Source organism: Rhamphochromis longiceps, linkage group LG20 (assembly GCF_057381845.1).
Source record: "Rhamphochromis longiceps isolate RC_006_pf linkage group LG20, R_longiceps_female_GT1.1, whole genome shotgun sequence".
Classification (NCBI taxonomy): Eukaryota; Metazoa; Chordata; class Actinopteri; order Cichliformes; family Cichlidae; genus Rhamphochromis; species Rhamphochromis longiceps.
In genome coordinates, this window is record NC_140576.1 from 33,350,324 (window position 1) to 33,375,206 (window position 24,883).

Sequence of the window (24,883 nt, forward strand, 5' to 3'; positions counted from 1 at the left end):
ACAAGTATAATTGGATTATTATTATTATTGTTGTTATTATTATTATTATGGCAGTATTAACATGAATACTGAGCTGTGATCACAGAACGTGTCGTCCGCGTGCATCGCCTCACAGCTCGTCACGTGGGGCTCGCGCTGTGTGTAGCTTTACAGAATGTCCCGGAAGAGGCTCCACTAGTGTAGTGCGGGCGCGAGGTGCAGGTGAGGCAGTCCACGTCCTTACCTGTAACCAAAGGAGAAAAAAAAAACGAAAAAATGGGAGCGACAGCATGGACACAGTTTCAAGGAAACCCGCTTCTAGGTCGACCTCAGAGCTGGTAATGTAATGTTGTATATTGTGCCTGTATTTTCCCCCCTCTCGATCTCTGAGGCGGGTACTTTTTCTATAAGTTTTCAAGTTTATTGATTGATTGTGTAGGTCATTACGTGCTGCTGTCTGAAGCGTATCTTTTAAAATTCTCTTCCATCATAAAACACCCAATTAAATCATTTAGTTTTTATGATGCAGCTCTATAAGATATATTTTCTCTGAACTTAAGTCAGCTCCTGTTTCAGGGTGCAGTTTGCAATCTGGTTGCTTGCATACAGTAACATGTTGGGACTGCATCCTGCTTTGGCATAGCAGAACGCGATCAGTGCCACGCCTGCTCATTTAACAGTTTCCTATGATTGTGAGATCATAAGTATTAAAAAAAAATGCCAGCACAAAGTCTAGATACGTGTCCAGGAAATAATCTCTCTGTTTCCTCTCACGTCTTCTTCGCGTCACTCATTCTCCTTTCTCTTTCTCTTCTTTTATGTCCTTCTGTAAACCTGCCAGGCTGGACAAGAGAATATGATCCATCCACGAGTCTGATAAAACACAGCGTTGCTGCCAAACAAAGTGCACAGAGCTTACACGTTAAATAAGGTGGGTCAATCCACTCGAATCCAATCCACTGGCAGTGAGTGAAATTAGGTCAAATTACCTTTCAGTCCTGTTATTTTCTGTCTGATCATGCTGTCAGCAACAACATTCCTGAGAAGACTTGCTTCTTGCCTAGAATTGCTTAACAGAAGTCAGATGATGATGGTGGTGGTTGTGTGTTGTCTTACCTTTGTCACAGATGACACTTCTTTTCGCGTGGCCATTCTTAAACTTGTATTTTAGTGTGAGAATATTTTCTTTTTTAACATTGCAACACTTACAAAAAGGAAATATGTCTGTGGGCTTGTGGTTTCAGCTGTGCAGTTTTACATGTTTAAGAAGGGAAAAAAAAGAACATGACAACAGATTATAAAAACAGCAGCCTCCCTGAGAATTAGATCAAAGTATCAAGTCGGCCGTGTGAGCTATTTTAAGTTTTTAGATTTGACAGTTTATTTTGTCTTCAAAGAGTACCTCACTCTTCTTAAATGTTCTGTTTTTAATGGGAGGAGTGGTTCACTTCATAGCCTGCTTGGAGACAAATAATCACCAAGTCATATGTGTCTGCTATATATAGCCTGTAGCTGTGTATTCTTGTCAGTTCAATTCAGTTATATTTATATAGCGCCAAATTACAACAACACTCAACTCAAGGAACTTAATATTGTATAAGCACTTGATTACAGTGGGAAAGGAATGTCTCCTTTTATAAAGGTAGAAACCTTCAACAGAACCAGGCTCAGGGAGGGGCGGCCATCTGCTACGACCGGTTGGCGGTGAGGGCAGGGAGACAGGAAAAAAGACACGCTGAGAAAAAGAGCCAGAGATTAACTACAACTAATGATTAAACACTGACTGGTGTGTAAATACACAGAGAGTGAAACACACAGGGTATTATATACACATATATGGTCGATAGCTGTATATAATAAAATAAGATAAGATGATATAAGGTGTAATTGGAAAATTCCTGCGTTAAAGCCGCCAAAATATTACATAAAGTACTAAGGTTTAATAAATCATAGAAAATAGAAAATAAAGTTAAAATCTACATAAAATGCAAAAAGGGTAAAAATAATAAATATTTCTAAACTATGTAACAAGTTAAACATTCGAGTATTAAAGTAAAAATATACCGTTAGATATTTTAGTTGAACAAGAGCTGTTTTTGTTTTTTTCATTTGCATTGTGCCTTTTTCGCTGAAGCTAGTGTTTTGCATCTCCATGGAGGTTTATCTAACACACCAACACAACTGTTTATCTTTGTGTTTATGGCAGGTTGTGATATCTCTTTAGTGACTGAAAACTGTCCTGCACAGTAACAAGCATTAAGTCAATAAACAGAATAAGAGGAGTGATTTATTTAAAATTTTTTAGCATCTTGTCATATGGACGCAAAAGCTGCCTCGTTTTGATGCCCATTTTCAGGAAACTGTAGTAAAATGTGAGGACGGGAATGTTGGCCTTAGGAAAAGCTAAAATGCAGTTGTGTTCACACGCATACGGGGGCAGTCATGCAAAGCATGCAGGTGTACTCTCTATAATGAAAGACTTTGTCTCAGGTGGAGGGCAAGAGCTGACAACTTTACAGAAGAGAAGTGTAAATACCAGTAAATGATACAGTGATAGTTACAGGAAATGTCAGCCTCACACTTTTGGTGTCATCTGCATTTTCTTCAGCTTGCTGTTAGGAAAGCGTTAACTTGTGGTAAATTTTCAGAATTCACCTTTCAAACATTGTATTTGTTGCTTAAGGATGCTGTTGACTTAAAAGATTAGCATGTTGCTAGGAGTGCCACTAATTTTAGGTTAGTCAACAATCTTTGCCAACATTGGGTAAATGTTGACCGAGAATATATGAGCTCATAGCTCCTATTTTAAACCAAATATTTCCCACAATGAGACATGCATTGTTTAGGAGTTTACTGTTCCTTTTAACATTCTTTTGTTCTACACACATCGTAGAGGCTTCATCTGATAGACACTAGGGTCAGATGGTGTTGAAAACCTATAGCTGTACTCTTTGTACTCACTGTTACATCTGCAGTAATATAGTACAGAAATGTGGTTTCCGTGTTCTTAGTTAGGTCCTCCCCTCACAGGCCCATATTCACGCAACGCTGTGCGTGACTTGCAACCAGAGATGTAAGGTTGAAAAAAGATCCACGGGCATATTTCTTCAATTGCTAAGATTCTTCAGAAGTCAAAATCTAGGCCATTATCGTTCTCTTATATTCGATTTATGTTTCATCTTCTCTTGTTGGTCACTTTTCTTTGAACCATATGACATCACTGAAGCATGTCTGTCCTAAAAAGAAATAGTTGTATATAACTTGGTTTTGCCAGGGTTAGGACAAAAGAATTACCAGCAGACCAAACACAGGAAACCGTGCTTGAAATGCCAGATTGTTAATGTGAGTTTGTTGTCTACTGCCTTTCCTTTTCCCATACTTTATTTGATCATATTATAAAATATCTTTGGACTTTGAACTGTTAGGCAGACAAAGCAAGATCTTCGGAGTAGGCCCTGCCCACCATGTGTTTTTAACTACCCGTCATCAATTAATAGCAAAAGAATCAACAGATTAGCTGAGTATAACATTACATATTAATTTTCACCCCTTTTGTTTACTGAAAAGTAAGCATATAAAACATGTGTTTTAGCCACATGTTTCTATTACACTGTGTCCTCTTTCTTACAAGCAAGTAAATTTCCTGAGACTGCATGTGAGAATGACACATCAGCTGTGGGCGGGCTGTTTGGTTGTAAAAAGAAAGATAGAGAGAGCCACAGGGGCCCCATGGAGGACGTTAGTAATGACTCAGCCAACCAGGTGACATAAAGCCATCAGTGTTCAAACATCTGGACTATAATTAAGCGCACACGAGGAGGGAAATTCCCACAACAAGGCATGTAGGAGTTTTACATAACTGGACCACCTCTAAACATTACAGCAACAAAGGCTGTAAACAGTGGGAAAACGTTTGATCATTTACATGAACCTATCCCGAGGAGGTGTTACTTCCAGGTAGGAAAAGATGATGTCACGATATAATTTCTTCTTTCACAGCTACCCAACCCAGTGACCAAAAGGAACTGGTCTTCTTGACATCCTCAGCTATGGCGAGCCAAGGTCCTGTCAACCCTTCACATGCTACGTTTGACCTCTTTGTCCAAGCCCAGACCTGTAAGGATGTAAAGCACCATTTCACTCAGCTCTGCAGGCAGCTGGAGATCGATCCGGAGGATTTCGGGAGCTTCTACGCAAAGTTAAAAGAAAGACTGAACTACTGGAAGGCCAAAGCTTTGTGGACCAAGCTTGATAAAAGAGCTTCTCATGAAGATTATCAGCAAGGAAAGGTCTGCACTAAAAACAAGGTACAGACAACTAAAGGTCATTTATTGTCATTTTCAAAAGTTAAAAGATTTTGATGTAAGAAGTTGAGATTGTGGTTCTACTACTTGCATGATAGAGATTCCTCTTTAATCGCAGCTACATTAAAAGAGTTAAATCACGTCTCGTAGCTTTTCCAGAGATTGGATCGTGTCACAGAATCTTCATTAGTAGAGGAAGTTTATCCATTTATGTCGTGGCTCATTATAGAAAGTTAAAATTCGACTCGAGTAGGTTAAATTTGCAAGAGCGTTTGCAACATGTGGATCATTAATCGATTAGGTTAGGCCATGAGTACTGCTGTCCACGAAGACTTTCTGGCATTTTATGACATTTATCTTTCTCAACTTTGTGTATTTTAATCTTCATTGAATGCTTTTTTGATGCATTTATTTTAGTCAGAACATAAATGTATCAACCTGTGATAATAATGGTGTTTCCTTACTTTTATAGAAAACATTCTATGCCTAAAACTATAACAAAAAAAGTTGTTAAAAAGATCATACAGATTATCTATAAGTGCTTTTTCCTTTCCAAGAACCTTTGCTGCACTTGCGGATCGATAACTGCAGCCATCAAACTACAATTTATTTTCAATTCAGATGTCATATTTGATTGTGGGCTGTGACTCTGTGGGTTTTTTGCATCTCTTCCCTTTAATTTCTTGTTAAATGTTTGCCCTTTATATATAATTCATGACACTCTCACAGTCATCAAATGGCTTTATACTAATTGTCCTTCAAGAGCAGCTTAAAATCGTTCTCGTTTGTCCTCACCTTTTGCTTTAAAAATGTTTTATTATCGCGTCCATGCTGAGGGTTTGCTGATTTCCTCTCTCCTAGTGCCTCGTGCTGGGTGCTGGTCCATGTGGCCTGAGAGTGGCCATTGAACTGTCCCTGCTGGGGGCTCAGGTGGTGTTGCTGGAGAAGCGGGAGACATTCTCCAGAAACAATGTTCTCCATCTGTGGCCCTACACCATCTATGACCTCCGCGAGCTCGGAGCCAAAAAGTTCTATGGCAAATTCTGCTCTGGCTCTCTGGATCACATCAGTGAGTGCCTCAGTCAGTTATTGGAGTGAGAGTCTATATATAAAACCGTTTTGAGCCAGTCTGAAATGAATTAAATAAACTCACTGCATTATCATTGTTTATGGGGCTCCCATACTTTTAGTATTACATGATACAATCTCAAATTTCAACCGTGTAGTTGTTTTTTTCACTTAATCGTTGCTAATCAAACAAAATGGGCTCTCAGATTCACAATTTCTGTATTTTTCTGTCATTCATGTTTTATGGCTTTATTACCTTTAAGTTCTGGTAGGTCAGCACGAGCAAATTTCAGACATCACATTACTGAATTTCCTTAACAGAAGAGTTTTTAAAGAGAGAATTGCAATATTAGCAACCATTTTTAATCTGTGCACGACTGATAGTATTTGTAGCATTTTGGTTATGCTACACACACATTTCTCATGACACCCACATATATTTTTAGGCATCCGTCAGCTGCAGTTGATTCTATTGAAGGTGGCACTCCTCCTCGGGGTAGAGGTGCACACTGGAGTGGAGTTCCAGGGTTTGATTGAGCCCTCAGGAGAAAATGGTATGTGTGTTTAACAACCATCCTCATCATCCTCCCTATTAAGTTTGCTTGCTTTATCCACTGTTGTTGTTGTTTCTCAAAACTGGAAATATTCATAGACCACCAACATGTAAAGCAGTAAACTTGTGATGAAATCCGCTGAGGTGCAGAACATAAAAGTTTGATGTGTTTCTGACAGGTTGGATGGCAAAACTGCAGCCCCGGTCTCATCCTGCCGCAGCCTTCCAGTTTGATGTCTTCATCTCTGCTGGGGGAGGCAGGTTTGTCCCTGATGGTGAGACAAATACTTATGCATGCTTGAATACTTTCATTTCCCACTGATGCAACAAGGGCTACTAAGCAATTTCACAAGGCCTAGTTGATACACATAGTTATTACGCACAATCCAAATTTACCCCAGCAGTCTTTTTCAAAATGTAGCATTTCATCAGCTAAGTTTCCTGTTTTTCTTCTTACCCAAACTCTCAGGGTTCAAGCACAAAGAGCTGCGAGGAAAACTGGCGATCGGCATCACGGCCAATTTCATCAACAGACACACAGCTGCTGAGACCCAAGTAGAGGAGATCAGTGGTGTAGCCCGCATCTATAACCAGAAGTTTTTCCAAGAGCTACTCAATGAGACTGGTAGGCATCCCTGTGACATCTGCAGTGATGTTTGGCAAAAAAAGAGGAGGACATCTTAATTTGCAGTGAAGCAGCTGTCTGCTCTTATTTATAGTATAATGTTTAAAAATTAAAGCAAGAAAAGAGAAAATCGCTGGCTTCGGATTAACTTGTTTTACTCCGCAGCGTTCACTAAGCTGAGTCACTGAACCAGAATATTTTTAATAACAACATGAGTGCTTTTATTTTCATTTAATTTTTCCTTTGTCGCGCCTTGCTGAATGCAAGCCTCAAGGCATGAAATAAATGTTCACACTGCTGCTTCGGGTTCAGCGTGAAGTGTGAAACAAACAGCAGTGCTGTTAATCTGCGTTTCGAACCTCATCTAATTTCCTGTCAGATTGTTAACTATTGGTTAACCTGCCTGAATCCTCTGAGCTAATTTATATCTACTGCACTTTCATATCAGTGAAACGCTTTAGAGGAACTGAACTGTGTTTGCTGTGCTCACACCCCTTTGAATGACTGTCTAATCAATCCACACTGACTTTCCCTGTGTAGGCCAATAAGCTCTCACATTTTCAAAGTGGTTAAACCAAAAGAGAATAGCAAACATTCTATTGAGAGAAATATGGCACTGAGAGAAACTGCAGAAATGCTTTTGCTTTCAGCTTACCTCATTCAACCTCTCCTCCATACTTTCTCTCTCCATTCTCCGTTCCAGGTATTGATTTGGAGAATATTGTCTACTACAAAGACGACACCCACTACTTTGTCATGACTGCCAAAAAGAAGAGCTTGTTAAAGAAAGGGGTCATTAAACAGGTGAGAATAACACATCTATTACTGAGGAAAAGTGTGATTCTTATTGGCACGAGCTCTATCTCTGGCCAGTAAAGAAAAAGAAACAAACCACGTAGATGACACAGCCCTGCTGCTGCTTCAATGTAGCGACACTAAAAACTGTCAGTCATCTCTTCTTTCTCTGCTGCCTGGCCCCTCAGCTAATGCGGCAAACCAAGTGTAAGACATGTCATCTGTGTAAGTGAAGGTGCCAGAAGTCATCCGATACACTTCTCCCTCTATATCTGCAGGATCATAATGATGCAGAACAGCTGCTGGCCCCTGCAAATGTGGATTACGAGGCTTTGTGCAACTATGCGTGTGATGCTGCCGACTTCTCCACTGGCGGCCGACTGCCTGACCTCCAGTTTGCTCAGAATCACGCCGGCCAGCGGGATGTGGCGATGTTCGACTTCACCTGCATGCACCGTGCTGAGAATGCCTCGCTGGTCAAGGAGAGGAGAGGGAAGAAGTTGTTAATTGGTCTTGTTGGAGACTGCCTAGTGGAGGTAGGGAGCAGCAATTTGGGGTCTTTTCCCTTAATTCGTATCCTTAACAATGCTAGATAACTGTGGGACAGAATATTGTATTGAATTATATTATGCTGCTTCCTAATGCCATACAGTTAATGAAACACTGGAACTAAAATAAATAAAAGTAACCTCTAGTTAACTTGCAGAAAATTGCAAGGCAATTGGAGACATCAAAGAATCAAAGAACCAAATTGGTGAATTAACACATCAATAAAAGCATCTTATTAAGCTCATTTTCACAACAGTTATTTGAATTTTGGGATTTTACAAGAGAAGTTTTGCATCATTCACGATTTAAAACAAGTAGTTTTAGCTCCTCTTCCTTTAAGGCCGCCCTTTGTTTGAGCCAACTTTTTAATTGGATGCCCTTCACAAAATTTTAAACAGCAGATTTTTGGGGTTGTGGCCAGAGATGTCCTCATATTAGTGATATCCAGTCTCACTGACATCATCAGGGTCTGATTTAGAAACAGACTACTTTATCAATCCTTGAGGAAATTAGTTTTTTTTTTTTTTATACCTAGCGTGGGGAAAGAAATGCATGAAACTATGTGTTTAGATGAGCATGAAGCAATTATTTTTACACATACTTGCCCCACAATTTTAACAACAGTGTTGACCATATAACGATTATAATGGTGCGTGAGTGCGCTGACTCTGACACTAAAAATTAGCACCGTCATTTTTAGTGCTTTAGCAAGCTGATGTTTTTGCAGGAAGCACAGTCTAACGTGTCTACTCACCCTGCGTCTGCCTGACTAGATAAGCCTCTGCATGAAGTTTTCTCAAAATAAGGTTGACAGGATGTTTCATTTTACACCACACAGGCTTTTACGGTTAACATATTTCTGTGGTTGATGACACGGCATACTCCATTTACTATTAATTAATTGATAAAGTGACATTTTTTGTTACAAAGTGACATTAAGTGCGTGTTCTCTGCAGCCTTTCTGGCCTCTGGGTACAGGCATCGCTCGTGGGTTCTTTGCTGCTTTCGATGCAGCATGGATGGTCAGGAGCTGGGGTAATGGGGTCCCACATCTCAAAGTCCTGGCTGAGCGGTAAGTACATTTTATACAGCTAATAATCTGCACACGGTTTTATTTCATGATCTCACATCTTGAGATTAGATTTGCTAATGCAGTTGCTGCCAGCTTGTTTACTTCAGTTCTTACACTGAATGTTTATTAAAAGAAAGCTTTACTTTTTGTTTCCTTACAGCAAAGACTACAGTTCTAATATTAATGTAATTTTTGTCACAGGGAAATTACGTTAAACTTTTAAAGGAATACATCACATTGACTGAAAACTACTGAATAAAGTAGAGAAATGTCGCACTAGAATTTGTCAGCCTGCCTGTGGGTCTCATCCTCAGCAACACTACCCATCCTGACATAATCAGCGTGATGGATAGTTGTTCTGATTGCATAAGCATTATTATTATTTCAGCAGGAGTCCTTGATGTGACCAGAATAAAACAATTAGGCTTTTAGTGATAAATGTTCGTGTGGATTTTAAAACTTGAATTACATAATAAAGGAACTTTTAGCTTATTTCCTCATAAAATACCATCCTTTGGCAACAAAGTGTTAAAAAAATAAGGGTGTGTACCTGCAGATCAGCTAAAAATGGACAATGTCAGAGGCAGTTAACCAGTAATTATCCCTTACTTGCAATATACTACAGTTGTTGATTGTTTTTGGTTTTATTTGTCTTTACAAATATGCAGTGAAAGCCTCTACCAGCTCCTGTCCCAAACAACACCAGAGAACACCAGCAAAAAGTATGCTGCTTACAGCATCGACCCCAGAACACGGTACCAAAGAGTTAACTTGTCCTCCATCCAGACCCATCAGGTTAGTGGTGTTATCTTTTATTTAGTCAACAGAGATTGAAATAAAGCTTTTAAGAAATAAAGATTTCTTAAAGCCTTCATCCTAAAGTTCATTTAGGGAGGCAGAAAACAGTCTAGTACCTTCTTCAAGTGCTCTTCAAAGCAAAGCTGTGTTAAGAAATGAAACGTGAAAATTGATGAGAGCAGTTTATCAGACCTCGGCTTCTAGTCAATGCATCTGCTGTGTTAAACAAATAGATCTATGTGAACTAAACAGGTTAAACGTTGATTTATTGACTCCATCTTCTTTGTATGTACCGGTCACTCAACTTAGGTGCAGCACCTGTACGATGTTGAAAAAACTCATCCGTCGTTCAAGAAACAAAAGGAGAGTTCACTTCACATGCGTCAAGGTCAGCGACTCCTTTAGCGGTTATTCTGGTTATTCTGGTTATTCTTTCCTGGTCTTGCTAAATGAACCGGGAAACACGATTGCGATTAGCATTGGCATGAAATATGCAACTGCAAAAGCTATTAGAGGTTTCTCTGATTTATTGTCTGGTTTATTGCTGTCCCAGATTCAGCTGGCGGTTCTGAGGAGCTATTGAAATGGTGTCAGAAACACACTGCTGGTTATAAAAATGTGAATGTAAAAGACTTTACACGGTCCTGGAGGTCCGGTTTGGCTCTGTGTGCTCTGATCCACCACTTCAGACCTGACCTCATGTGAGTTCCTGCTTAGTTTTTGTTCGGCAGTACAAGAGTGCTTTGATTTTCTAATCAATCAATCATTATCTAATCAATGTAACAAACCGTCTTTGCTGTTTTCTCATTCCTTCCAAGTGATATGTCCTCCCTGGATGAGTCTAATTGTGTTCACAACAACCAACTGGCCTTCAGTATCCTGGAGAAGGAGCTGGGCATCCCCCCTGTCATGTCTCCCAACAGCCTGGCTAACACTGATCACATAGACAAGTTGACCATGGTTCTTTACCTCACCCAGATCCAAAGCGGTTTCGCTTTACCAAAAAAAGGTGAAAGTTTTAGAATAAAGAAATCAATCAACCCACATTCATACACACACACACACACATACAAAACTATGACATTTATCATCTATGCAAATATTAAGAAAGTCAAATTTAATCAGTGCATTTGCAAAATTCCACAGTCCATCGAACGTCTCTTTAAATATAAGCTTATATTTTATAAATATATTTATATATATATATGTAGTATATATTAGTAGCTATTAGTGACAGCAATATCAGTCTTACATAACTCTGTTGCCTAGACACAGCGCAGCATTAGAATCACCTTAAAAGGTTCAGGTGTCCTCCCACTGAAAAATGTTCAAGAAACGTTCAAATCAGTGCTACCCCTTTAAGAAGCATATTACCCAGAATTCATTTGGCTTAAGTGGCTAGTGCTGTGCTCAGAGCCAGCCTCTACTGGTTGTGCTGCTCTCCTGCACTTGAGCCAGCCCAGCAGCAGACAGATCAGTCATCGTGTAGAGCTGACTTATCGGGGGTCTGATGTGAGCAGCGCCTCTAGAAGGGGTTCTGCTTTTCTTGCGCTGAAGGAAGGGTTTCCCCTGGCTTTTTGTAGAGGTATACGTAGTTTCTTTTTTCAGTATGTGGACTTATTCAGCGTAGATGTGAGCTCAGCCTTTGGAGGTACTGAATGAGCTGAGGTGGGTGTGATATACTCTGTGATGCTGTGCTTGTGCTCCGCTGACTGATGTGCAGACAGCAGGGAGCTGTCAGTCTTGGGTAACCTTATCTGAATGATGAAAGAGTGGGGGTGATAGTCAGAACTGCAGCTGAAGAGTTTTTTTTATGTAGATTGACAAGTTAAATCCAACTGCTGCTTGATGTGACGCCACTGAAAATTCAACTAAGACTGATTTGTCATATTTCTGATAGAGACAATTTTTAAAACGGTGCCCTAAGAATATACTGGGCAGCTGTATTGAAGAGCTGCAAGTAGGCCAACACTCACATTCAGGTGTCTTTATATTAGCATTCTAGTCTAATTTAAGATGATTTTGCTGTGTGTCCCTCTTTGACATTTTGCATTTTCTGTTGGCAACAGAGCCCACAGGCTTCCAGCCATCGTCCAAGTCTCTGTCTTTCTCCCGGACACAGTCAGCTGTCTTTTTCCTGAGCAAGCTGAAGCACAACTCTCTGCAAAGACGTAAGGTACGCCCACTGAGCCTTGAGTTCACTGTTTACACAGCACGGAGGAATCTTTGATAAAGATATTTTCAAACACACTAGCTTGTTGGCTGGAGTTCACTCCGGGGCCTTCGGTCTGTGTTCTCGAGCTGTTGGTGACTCACATGTCTGCTTTGTCTGGGATTCCTGTTTGTGATGACAAGATGTTAGATGTTAATTCAGAGGAAGTGGCTTTTGCTGTTCTACTCCTTGATAATTGTTTAATCATGTTTGTTTTGCAACTGTTCTCGATATCCTCAACAAAATCAGGTCATGTGGTAGTTTATTTTATTTTCTCTGCAGGAAAAGCTGGCAGCTAACAAACAAGCCACTGGAACAGCGACAAGAATGGGAGATGAGGACAGTGTGAGTGTGATTCAACAACTCGTGCTGGACTATGCAAGCTTTCTGCATGATACTGATCTTTAAAAACCATCGTGCTCTGTTGTTAAATCTCAGTCTGCTGTCTGACCTTTTTCCTCAGACATTAGCATCTCCCGTCTCCTCTGAGCTCGATCCTGTCGCCGAGGTGGCTCCTGAGCCGGATACTCCTGCGCTGATGACAAACAGTGAGGAGTGTTACTTCTGTGGTGAAAGGGTTTATCTGCTGGAGCGAATCAGTGCTGAGGGAAAGTTCTTCCATCGGACCTGCTTCACCTGCGCTCGATGCAACATCACACTTAGGCTAGGAGGATACACCTTTGACCAAGATACAGGTGACTCCTAGTTGCGGAATTTATATATTTCTATATTTTGACTATACTCAAGTTTTCAACTATATCCATATCTGTCGCTCTACCTATAGGTGTATATACCATCTTAGCTAAAACCACAGATTAACGTCTTATTCTTCACTCTAGAGTAACGCTACAGCAACTATCATTATAAAGTGTTGTTTTTTTTTCTCTCAAAGCTGTTATAGAATCAAATATTAGATATCCGCCCCACGCTGACTGAAGCTTCGAGTATTTGCTGGTGATTACTGTCAAAGAGGCAGCTTTCGTCCATATCTGGTCTAACTCCTTCGCTTTTGTTGTCTTTTTGCCTATCTAGCACTCCTCCGTGAAACTGCTTGATGCTGTATTATTGTGTATAAAGTGCTTATATCTATGTTTTCAACAGCTCTTGCATCAGTACTGTGATTGTTCTCTCAAAGCCAAGATCAGATTTTGCTCCTATAAGTGAATCACCGCTTAATTATTTATATGTATAATTAATCATTTGCGCTGAGACCCTTTTCAAAGGGGTCTGTACTCAGACTAAAAGGAGATGAATAATTTAAGAAAGCAGCAGGGGTTTCCCTCTTTAGCGTTCACTTGTCTCTAAATTTCAACTTTTCTTGTTTTGTTTTTTTAACATTTTTTTTTATCTCTGATTTCTCCACAGGGAAATTTTACTGTGAGCTACACTCTGAAGAGCTGGCAAATGGGCCTGCAACATCTTGTGAGGTGGGTCACTGAAGAGAACTGATGTAAACCATGCTGTTGCTTGCTGCTGATGACTCCAGACACCATGTTGAGTCCTCTTATTCATTATGCTCTTGTTACACAATCTTCAGTTGCATCATCTTTCTGGCTGACGGGTTCTGTGTCAGCAGGACTCGCTTGATTGCGGAGAAACATCTAATGAGAATATTTGTTTCCAAACATACAGTTAGAGCCCAGTAATCATGATAACAACAAAACAAGTTTACAATACATAAAATCATTAGAAACACAGATTTGTATGACAGGTGGAAGGTAATCATAATGAGTATGCCAATTTATAGAGGTGCATTTTGAGACAGGATTTGAAAGCAGAGGGAGAGTCTATGTTATGGATCTCTGGTGGGAGGGAAGCCATGGGTCGGCCAGAGCAGCTGAAGGCTCTAGATCCCATGGTAGTCACGTGGATGGATGCCACAGTGAGATGGATAGAAGAAAAAGACTTGAGAGTGAATGGTAATGGACTGGTTCTTATATAGCGCTTTTCTACTCTCCTGGAGTACTCAAAGCACTATACAACACGCCGCACACACCCATTCACACAAGCACTATTATCCATACGGTGAGTGCTTTCTAACTATCATTCATAAGCATTCATACTCTGATGGATGTATCAGAGAGCAAGTCGGGGTTAGTATCTTGCCCAAGGATATCTGGCATGCAAACTGGGGGAGCCAGGGATCGAACCACCAACCTTCCGATCAGCAGCTAACCTGCTCTACCTCCTGAGCTACAGCCACTCCAAAGCTTACAGCACCTGGTATTCTCCCATCCGAGAAATCAGAGGTAAAAAAAAAAAAAAATGCTTAGCTTCCGAGATCAGACGAGATCGGGCGTGCTCAGGGTGGTATGGCCGTAAGCCGTAAGAGTGCGAATGGGTTTGTTGATGTGCAGAGGCTCATAGAGGTACTGTGAAGAACGGTTAAGAATGGCATTAAAACTGAGGAACAGAATATTGAAATTAGTGCAATATTTAACTTGAGCGCTGCTGAAGGACAGGTGTGATGTGACCAACGGACTGAATTCTGGTGATGATGCAAGCAGCAGAGTTACGGATCAGTTCAAGGATGATAACAACAATATCCTATAAACAATAAGAGGAAGACCAAAGAGACAGGACTCGGAGTAATCAGTGAGAGATATAGCCAAGGTGTGAATTAGGACAGGAATACCGTTCGGTGTGAAAGATGGATGGAGCCAATCAATGTCATGAGGATGGAGTGACGCTACTGATGTGAGCTTGGAAGGAAAGTGTGCTGTCAAGGATGACACACAGACTCTTAATCTGGGAATGGGAGAGAGAGAAACTGAGGAGGTGTCAATGGTGGTGTTGGTGCGAATGAGGAGAACATCAGTTTCATCACTGTTCAGTTTGAGAAAGTTGGGGGAGAACTGGATTTTCCTAGAAGCTAACACAGATGGATGTGGGTGGGACAGCAAAGGAGTATTTGGTGGACAGATAGAGCTGGTGTCATCAGCATAACCTGGAAATTGATATTGAATTTATGGAAGATATGGCCAAGATGAGGGAGATAAATAGACGAGGCCCTAGGACAAATCCCTGAGGAACACTAGAAGTATTTAGAAATGGGTGGGATTTGAAGTGAGGCCAGAGAGAGAGAGAGAGGATTGAAACCAGTTTAAAGAGGTGTCAGTGATTCTAATAGAGACTAGGATTTTAAATACACTAGACTAAAAGTTATTGACATTGTTGGGGTCTGCTGCAGGCTTCTAAAGTATAGATGTTACTGCCGCTGGTTTAAGAGAAAAGTGTACAATAACAGAGGTAAGGGGGGAACGCATGGTGACAGTCATTATGGTGAGCAGGGTTTATTCAAGACAGCAGGAAGATGATTTCATTTACTGGTAGATGGCTTTGATTTTTCAACAACAGAGGTACGTTTCAAACAAATGAACAGGAGGGAGGGGCTGAGGGAACTTGTAGATACAAATTTTAAGAAGGGTTACTTGTTAGTTGCTGGTGAATCTTATTTGGGCTTTTTTTTTTAACATTTCATTTTTAGCTATGTGATGAAGATAAGCTTAGTGCAGACACAGTTTTAATTCAAGGTCATTTGCATCCAAATTGGACGAAGCGTTTAAGAATTACAGCCTATATGTAGCCTTGTGTTTTAGATTTAATTTAGTTTTTTTCCAAGAGGCCAAACCTAATTGTATCATTCACTCAGAAGCTGTTTTGTGGACAGTTATAAGATATTCCAAGTGTAGTATTTGGATTTTGAGGCAACGGCTGTAAACCCACAACATGAGTTCAAAGGTACTCTCCATGCAAAAGAAGCGGCCTATCCTTAATTTGCAAATCAAAACAAAGCATCAAAGAGATAGCGGGAATGTTAGGAGTGGACAAATGAACTAGCACTTTCAACAACATAAAAAGCTAAAAAATCTAGTCCATTGACCATAGGGCTGTATGATTTTAGGATCATGGGGATTTAGTCATGAGAGAAAAAGCAGTGTTCATCACAAGCTGCAAAGTGGTGATAAAATCACCTGAAAAGCCAGACCAGCTCCTGAATAGCATTGTTTGGACAGCTGAAGGGTAGGTTAACCTGTGCCAGTGTGATGGGAAGAAAAAAAGTATGGAGACATCATAAATTGCTCATAATCCAAAGTAAAACTGTGTAGGCAGTGTGATCCATGCATGGATGGCTTCTAAAAGCTCTGAGTCACTAGCATTTATTAATGATAAATGACAGAGTGACAGATGACAGAAGCAGCAGGAGGAAATCTGAAGCATACAGTACAATACTGCCTGCTCACATTCAGCCAGATGCAGAAAAGTGGAGTGGACTACATTACTAAAGAAGTGGATTATTCTATAATAGCCAATGGAAATGCCTAATCTCAACCAAACTGCACGTACATTTCTTTCATTTCATTTTCCTGTCTCGCAAGATACAACTAGGGGGGCATGCACACAATTGAACTAAAGACAGTCCTAATATTTCATGTAACATCACATTAAATATATACATTTATATATATTTAAAAATGGCTGCAGTCACTCAACAGTTGATGCAATATTTTTGTTAATCCTTTTAATTACCGTAAATCCTGGACTACAGGCCGCACCGGATTTTAAGCCGTAAGGCGTTTCACCTGTAATATGAGATATTTACACAGAAATGCTACACGTGAGTATTTTTAATCCGTAAGGTAACATAAACATGGTAACATAAACGTTATGGTAACATACAAAAATACATACTGCAAATGCTTTTTTTTTCCTCGAACAGCGCCTGTAACACGGCTACCTTTAAGTATACGTACGTATCAGTAACACACAAATTACATTGCTTATGGTTTTTTCACAGAACAATGCACAAACAACATTACAACGTCTCTTAACAACCGATAAAAATATATACACTACTTATCATTTTGATTGGTCTACTGTTACCAGGCAAAATGTTTTTGGCGGCATGAAACAAAATGTGCATTAGCCGCAGTCAGTGTTCACAGTGTGGGAAAAAGTAGCGGCTTATGACCCGAAAACTACTGTACATCTGAGTTATTGAAACTACAATTGCATCTTCTTTCATTTCAAATCTCTAAAATAATTTGTTAATATATAGTTAAATAAACTTAACTAATTTGTATATAGTCTGTGGGCTAATTTAAATTAAACATGTTTTTCATGCTTTTTATCAATTTAGGAAAGCAAAGGAACTCAGAGAGAGACAGAAGAAGGAAACGGAGTTTCCAGTGATGAATATACTCCATCGCCGTCAGATGAGGAGTATGAAAACACCCTGGACTGTGGTCCTCCTACTCACACACAATCACAAACATCTGAAGAAAAGGACCACTGCATATATGAGTCAAAAGAAGACTCCCAAGAACCACTTGTATCAAAAACTCCCACAGACCATCCACCTAAATCTGAGGTAGCAGCAGCCATTAAGGAGGCGGAGGAGACAAAAAAAATGACTCCGTGTCCAGTTCCAAAGCCCCGTCGCTCTCGGCAGACTACTCCCAGCCATCAGCCCTCTCCCCCAGTAGCAAAGCCTCGCACAGTTCACCTCATCAGCCTCACCGTCCCAGAAGAACCTTCATCTCCGACTCCCACAGAGGAGGGCTCTAAAGCAAGACCAGACTCCCGTCCTAAACAGTCACTGCGGAAGCTTCAGTTGACCGCTGAGGAAAAAACCCAGCTGGTGAATCTTCACAGCTTCAGCGCAGACTCGGATTCAGAAACCCATGGCGGATCCTCCTCCTGCTCCTCTTCCTCAGCTAATGCAGGGCCTCCTAAAACAGAGGGCCTGGATGGGCAAGAAGAGGAGGGCTACTGGAGTGGGAGCACTGCTGGGCAAATGCGGGAGAAGAGGAATCGACGCTGCTTCAGAAGAAAAGAGATGCCAAGTGGGCAGGCCAGAGTGCGATCAAAGTTTTCTCCGTGGAATCTCTCTTCACCAAGGATCAGCAGAGACACCCGGCTGAGTGTCCACGTTAATCAGCCGGGGAGAGTGGGTAAGCTGGCAACTCATCTCTTTGGTTTTAGCTCAATTTGGAGTCATCCAGGCTTATTGCAACACTTACGCTTACTTTTTCCCACAGAAACAACATTCAGACATGTCCACCACACCTCAGAAGAGGGCGTCGAAGGAGATGAGGACGATGATGATGAGGACGATGATGAACAAGACATTGACTTGTTTGATGACCAAGTAAGGATATCGGTAGAGTTCATTTGTTTCAGTTTTTCAGGGGGAGGATATTTTGCACTAACTGTACTATTACTTTACCTCTAGTTTCAGAGTGTGCCATCAGACCCCGTGGAGGCAGAGAAGCTGGAGTTTAAGAAGATGAAGACGTTGGAGCGGCAAGCCAGGATGAGTGAATTACAGCGATTCCGCAAAGCTCAGGTGAGTGATCTAAAACTCATTCCTGGTCCGTTTTTCTACAACTTCACTTAGTGGAGCAATGAATATGCACATAATTATATATTATTATTATTATTATACAATATTGTAATTTATGTCATTTCTAAGATATGTTTTTATCATCTGTAAAGTTATGTGAATCCATGCTTACTAGTCATTTTTGCTGCAGCCAGTCATACAGTTTGCATAAAATTGAAATCCAGTAAATGCAAACACATGCAAATCACAACACAGCTAGCAGTTGGCAATCTATAGTGGAGACAAATTCATCAGCCTGTAATCAGCTGTTAATCCCACCTAAAATGTTAAGAGAAACAAATTTTTGCAGAAAATTGTTCTTAATATTAAAGAAAGTTTGCAGATGAGTCACCGTGTTGGTTTACGTTTAAAATTCAGAAGCAGACAGCCCATTCATCTGCTTCAGAGGCATTCATCCAATCAGGTGCGCCTCAGTGTTTGCACAGTTATTAGAGTATGCAGGAGAGGGAGTGTACTTGTCAATCATCTGTCTTCACACCCCATCGAGCAATGCCACGAAGCTGGGTGAACCCTTGAGTGTAACTCATCCATATCCATTTTACAAGAATTGGCTCAATTGCATGTTTTTTTTTTTTTTTATATATCTGCCCTATATGGAATTCAGATTTGTCACCAAAGCCTATTTCAAGAAATTAAAGCAATTTCATTAAAATATTTGTCAAGATGTACTTTTTGATTTTGTGTTTCACAGTCTATCCAGAGAAGACTGGAGGAGATTGAGGTGACCTACAAAGACCTGGAGGACAAAGGTGTGACTCTGGAGCGGACACTGCGAGGAGAGGCTGGTAAGATCAGATCTTCTTTTTTTATACATATTTAAAGAACTTGGGGTGTATTGTTCTATATCTCTGGACATTTGCGATGGAAAAAAAGCTTATTTTGGAAGTATAAAGTCATTCTAAAAGTGTATGCTTCCACATAAATAAAGATTCATAGTTGAGGAAGATCGATAAATTTGAAATTGTTTGTGGGAATGATGTGTGTCCTCTGGACTAAAGAGGAGAGTCAAACATCCAGTTTGTTAGCAGCTTTCACTTTAAAAGCATGCCTCTCTAATGGTATGTTCTCTATGGAATTAGCAGCTCGCACATCCGGAAAGACGGCATCAGTACTGAAAGTTGTCTATGCATGTTGCATGCTTTAGCATGAGAATGTGCTGTTGTGAGCTTTTACGACAGCTTTTACAACAACATAGCTTTGTAGTAGAAGAGTCCAGGTGCTGAACTGGTCTGCCTGCAGTCTAGAGCTCTCACCAGCTGAAAACATTCGGCACATGATGACACAAAAATATGAGATAGAAGACCCAGGACTGTTGAACAGCTAGAATCTGTATTTTCAATCGACTTTTTAGCAGTATTTTATACGAACCAAGTGCACAAACTGAGATTACTGAGATTTGCAACACACCATTTACTTCAAACTACGGCGATATTTAACACTAAACAAACCAGCAGGTCTGATTATCTGCCCTTGATATAAAAATGAACTGACTGCATCTCTGTTTAGAAAGCCGTGAAACTTTTGTAAACCACACGTATGAGCGCTATTTGGGGATTGCATTCCTATGCTATTTTGGTCTGTTTAGTAAATCTAGCCCTAAATTTGTAGGTCAGCTGAATTCTTTTTATTACAGCCTCTTGGAATCCTTATACAAGTTAGCGTGTGGGCTTGTAGACAAACACTCACATGGGTGCTGTGTCAGATGCTGCAAATAAATCTGGTTCCTCCTCACCACTTTATTGAGAACCCACCCCACCCAAAAAAAGCACATCTTCCTGTTTTCTTAAAGAAAATATGCACCATTTTTTCCTTGCAGAACGCAGCGGTTCTCCTGATATGATCGAACAGTGGATCCAGCTCGTTCATGAAAAGAATGCATTGGTTTCCGAGGAGTCTGAACTCATGGTGGCGTAAGTCTGCAGCCTCACTGGCTCATTCTTTATTTCATGGAGTAAAAGTTTGTCTAGTCATACAAGTAATACAACAGAGCATCTGTATACAAGTGACATGGTAGACGGAGCAGATCTCACATCAAAACACTGCGGTGACTGGCTGACCTCACAATGCTAAAAGCCAGTCTTTTTTTTTACAGTGAAATGTCGTTTGTTGTCGGTCCTCATGATAACATACAGCGTTACTACTGACAGGACTCAGCTGATGCTTGTTTCTCTTGCAGGTCTCGACAGCTGGAACTCGAAGACAAGCAGAGCATGTTGGAGCTGGAGCTCAGGAAATACATGGAGATAAATGGTGTGTACTTTGGTGTGCACACAGAAAGACTTGTAACTAAAAGTGTCTTTGATGTAGTTAAAGGGAGGAGCCTAACTTCTAAACAGGCACCAGGCCGAGCAAGGCCCGTACTGCAGTGCATGTTTGTCCTACTAATGAGCACATCAATGCTTTCTTTGTCTTTGCCACGTTTGTTGTTGTCCCATTAACTCAGTTCTGCATATAGCAATGTCCTGCATTTTGTAGGACACTATACACTACTGGACCATGTTTTTTCTTTTACTAAATTACATATCATATGATTATTTATTGACCATAATTTCTTCCAGCATTAATGCCACTAAACTAGTTACTTACGCCCGTTCATAATGTTTCCCCTGGGGTTTCCAGGTAGTGTATTGTGCAGTAAAACAAATTTTGACCATTTTCTGCAAACAAATAACTGAATATAAGAATATATGAATATGCAGAATCTTTTGGCAAGAGATAAGACTTCTGGCACCAGAAGCATTCGGCTTCTGTTTTTAGTCTAATCACATTTAGTCAGGTTTTGGTTGCATGGAGGTAAACAGTCCATTTAAAGAGCAAAAAAACAGGGATGCACATGCCAAAATGCAGTCCCATAATCATCATCTATTACCTGATGAGAATTTTTAAATATATTACAATTAATTAACACAGACTGGTGCACTGAGCAGGAAGTTCATATTAGCCTTTATTTCCAGAAAACATCAAACAAAGGTCAAAGAGTCCCCGGTTTGGCCCAAACAGGCCACAGATTGCCTTTGAAGCACTTTCAACAGTGCAATAATGGGCTCAGCATTTCGAGTCAGACATATCAAGTAGATAATTTCCAGTCTGCTTAAGCTTTAATTAGATTTAGGTGAAATGTATGGAATGTGTTCTTCCACTGAAAGAGGGCAATGAATAGATATTTAGTTGGAAATGTTTTCTCCTCATGGCAAGTATGGACAGGAGAGGAATAACTGAAGGGACTATAAAAAAGTACAAACCTTGGCCTTGGCAATCTAACTGTTTGAAAGTTTGAAATGACTCACTAAGGGGCCTTTTGCTTCTATGGAAAAATAAAAATACATTCCTGGCAAGTCTGGCAGCCTTTCTACTCAGAAAGGTTTTTGCATCATAGTCAGCAGATGTTGGGAAGGGAGGGGTACAGTACCAATTATCCATTTTTTCCCCCTAATTAGTGAGAGGACGAGAGTTTACTTGCAAGAACCACTATTCAGCTTAGACTTGATGTTTGTGTCTGTTATTAATTAGAATTGGGTGTGTGCATATGTTTTCGTTTTCCAGATAAGACATCAGAGCAGCAGGCAGAAGAAGAGCGAATCCTTCAGGAGATGATCGAAGTGGTGGACATGAGGGACTCTCTGGTATCGTTTCTGGACGAGAAGAGGCAGAAGGAAATAAGCGAGGAGCAAGAAGCTTTCTGCATCATGGAGGCCAAACGGCAATCAAAGGGAGGATCTCAGGTTCACTGGGCGTAGGGTGAACCTGCATGTCCCGCGCTGGTGATTATTTCACATCTTCTGTGTGTGAGACTCGCTGCTTTCAGACTTGAAACCTGAAATGTACATTTGAAAAGCCAAAGATGATCGAGCTTCGTTATGGAAAGTAACACACCACAAGCACTCAGTCAGGGGATAGGATTTAGTTCAGGCTTGTGAGCCCGGAGGCTCAGAGAGTGTCAGTTGCAATCCACCCCCTAGAGGGAGACATAAGCCTGGAGATCTGAGTCTTTCAGTTGACATGCCCAGAGTCTGTGCAGCTAAAGTCTGCCTGCCATATTGGGGTCATAGCAACATAGCCGCATAGGAAAAATTATCTTTAGTGTATACTGAACTATTGAACATCTATCACACAAATGATGATCAGTGACCAGCCTGGGACTTGGCCTGATTTACTGTCAGATATGTGACTTTAGCACTGAGCCAAGATAGAGCAGTATGAAATCACAGTGGCTGGAAAGCTGCTGTACCTGACTTTGTCTCTTTAGAGATAGTTCTAGGCTGATAATACAGGACAGCTGGTGTTTTTGAAAATAGATGTTCATGTTGATTTTACTTGTTTCATCATGGGGAGTGCTACTGTACACAAACACATGATATCCTAATTCTATCTTTAGTATTTGTATTACATAAATGTGATGGGATTGTAAAGAAAAAAAAGAAAAACTAAGTGACATTTAAACATTACAAATATTCAAACTTTGTTTTTCATTTCTTTTTGTCGATGTTGATGTTTTGTAGCACTTACAGCTGTTCACCGTGTCCTGTCCTGCAAGCACATTGGATAGTTAATCTCAGGGGTTGATTGTTCAGTCCTTTCGGGTCAGAGTTAGTTTTCCAGTGATAGTCTTCAAAAGTTGGCTGCACTTTTATTAGTGGATGTAGTTAATTCGGGGTAATTGGGGGGGGGGCAAATATGGACAGATTTATCTATTTATAAAAACCAATATTTATTATTTGTAGGTATTCCTGTCATTGTGCAGGATGAATGGCCAAAATCTAAACAAAGACCGTTTCTTGTATAAGTGAAAAGGAGCCTTATTTAGTCATTGTCCTGCTGCCATTTTGTGCTATCTGGACAGCCATTCACAGCATATCAAATAAAGTACATGCACTTTGTCGTTTTTGTTTATTTATGCATTTAGTCTTATACTGAAGCACTGTGCAGTATAACTAATACTAACTCATAATTATGTAAGGTGTTGCCATAAAGGCTTGACCTCGCCTGTTATTCTAATTGCTATCCTGTAGGGCAGCGGTCCCCAACCCCCGGGCCACGGACCGGAGTCATTTGGTACCGGGCCGTGAGACTCGGGTGTGAAATGTATGATTTTCAGGGTTTTTATTGGTTTTTAAGCGTTATTTTGTTATCGTTTTTTCGTTAACTCGGTTTGAATGGATCTTTTCACGTGTGTTATGAATAAATCTTCTTTTTTTCGGTACCGATACTAGTTTTATTTTGTTGTATTTATCCACGAAACCTTGAAGGCCGGTCCGTGAAAATATATTGTTGGGCACAAACCGGTCCGTGGTGCAAAAAAGGTTGGGGACCGCTGCTCTAGGGTGCATACTTGGCCTTGATTAAGATTTAAGTAGTGAAGACGCTCCTTCCTATTAAGGTCCACAAGTCAGTAAAATAAAATGCAGCGAAAGTCCCAAATCGTAATTTTATTGAAACGAATAAATAAATATAATCACCTAAACTATCAGAAGAACTTGGAAGTGCAGGGAAACCTTAGTCAGTGTGAGCAACAACCAGCTTTGCAGCGTCACATTCATGTCTAACAAGTACATTTTAAGGTCTTCTTTCCTTAAAAAAGTGTTTATGGGCAACATCAAGTCAGATATAAATGAAGGTTGTTACTGAGTTAATTAACAAGTGCGCGTTTGTTTGCTAACGGAATATTTATCAGACCTTGTGATCTCACGGAGGAAGTGCGGAGGATGAACACAATGTCAGATGTTTTGAATTGATACATAAAAGTGAATAATTGCAGCTCATCATCATCATTACAGGTATACTGCCCACATTTTTTACAGTGAAGATCATGTTAACAATATGCATTATGTAATACTTTTCACAAAGAAACATCTTTTTTTGGAGTAGTTACATAAAGCAAATAATTGCTTTCTGTAAATTTGAGTGCAAATGTCACACACGGGTCGCTAGTTTTCTGCAAGCACTCACTTGTATTTAATCTAAGGTTATGTAAGCACTTAATATATTAAGCAATGATTAAAATAACTTGCAAAACACTTTACTCATGCTTGTTTGGATTCAAATCCTGGTAACATTTGCTGGATCTTTTTAAGATGTATCTGCTTATATGACTTTTTCCCACATGGGAGCTGTGTAAATATAGCTCTGAGCACAGATTCCTTGATCCATTTATTGTAATCCCATTGACCATTAATTTAGCTGCAATGGATCTTAAGCGCCTGAGGTGGTGTAAGGTACTTTGTTGCACCTGTGAAGAGAATGGGGAGCTTTGTTTTACATCCCTTTAATGACATAGTCTTGGATAATCCCTGTTGCGGGGATTAAAAAGTTCACACTGAATGATGTAAGGCGACATGAGTCGCTGTTTTATCAGTCTTTGTCAACAACTACTGCATAATGTGTTGGGAATTGAAAAGCTACTGAAAAGTATCACAATTAAAAGTATTTTATGAAATTTATTTCAGAATTTGTTGTTGCAGGTAAATGATAATGATGGTAATATCCGAGTAAATGAGCTGGGAACAATTTAATCAGATTCGTGCT

The 24,883-nt window shown here is 40.2% G+C and overlaps 1 protein-coding gene across 3 annotated transcripts; it reads left to right on the forward strand.

Annotated features, from left to right (window-relative positions):
- Positions 1-167: 167 nt before the first annotated feature.
- On the forward strand, positions 168-23,292 carry mical1 (microtubule associated monooxygenase, calponin and LIM domain containing 1). Of its 3 annotated transcripts, XM_085393920.1 has the most exons (25): positions 168-317; positions 821-910; positions 3,979-4,286; positions 5,145-5,352; positions 5,798-5,905; positions 6,084-6,179; positions 6,374-6,529; positions 7,233-7,333; positions 7,603-7,860; positions 8,830-8,945; positions 9,614-9,740; positions 10,053-10,131; positions 10,297-10,444; positions 10,562-10,752; positions 11,813-11,919; positions 12,238-12,300; positions 12,419-12,650; positions 13,321-13,382; positions 17,096-17,909; positions 17,997-18,106; positions 18,191-18,304; positions 19,053-19,146; positions 20,178-20,271; positions 20,538-20,611; positions 21,905-23,292. In XM_085393920.1, exons 3-25 carry the CDS (start codon positions 4,029-4,031, stop codon positions 22,096-22,098), a joined length of 3,804 nt encoding a protein of 1,267 aa, XP_085250046.1. In that variant the 5' UTR covers positions 168-317; positions 821-910; positions 3,979-4,028; the 3' UTR covers positions 22,099-23,292. The 3 variants fall into 3 exon arrangements, with proteins under 3 accessions (XP_085250046.1, XP_085250044.1, XP_085250045.1); XM_085393918.1 differs by having other exon boundaries at positions 17,096-18,106; XM_085393919.1 differs by lacking the exon at positions 821-910 and having other exon boundaries at positions 17,096-18,106.
- Positions 23,293-24,883: the final 1,591 nt, after the last annotated feature.

Bases quoted from the DNA above. Each gene is read 5' to 3' on its own strand.
- mical1 (XM_085393918.1), top strand. From the start codon at position 4,029: ATGGCGAGCCAAGGTCCTGTCAACCCTTCACATGCTACGTTTGACCTC. The intron at 9,741-10,052 runs GTTAGTGGTGTT...CACTCAACTTAG, and splicing joins CCTCCATCCAGACCCATCAG to GTGCAGCACCTGTACGATGT. The intron at 10,445-10,561 runs GTGAGTTCCTGC...ATTCCTTCCAAG, and splicing joins CACTTCAGACCTGACCTCAT to TGATATGTCCTCCCTGGATG.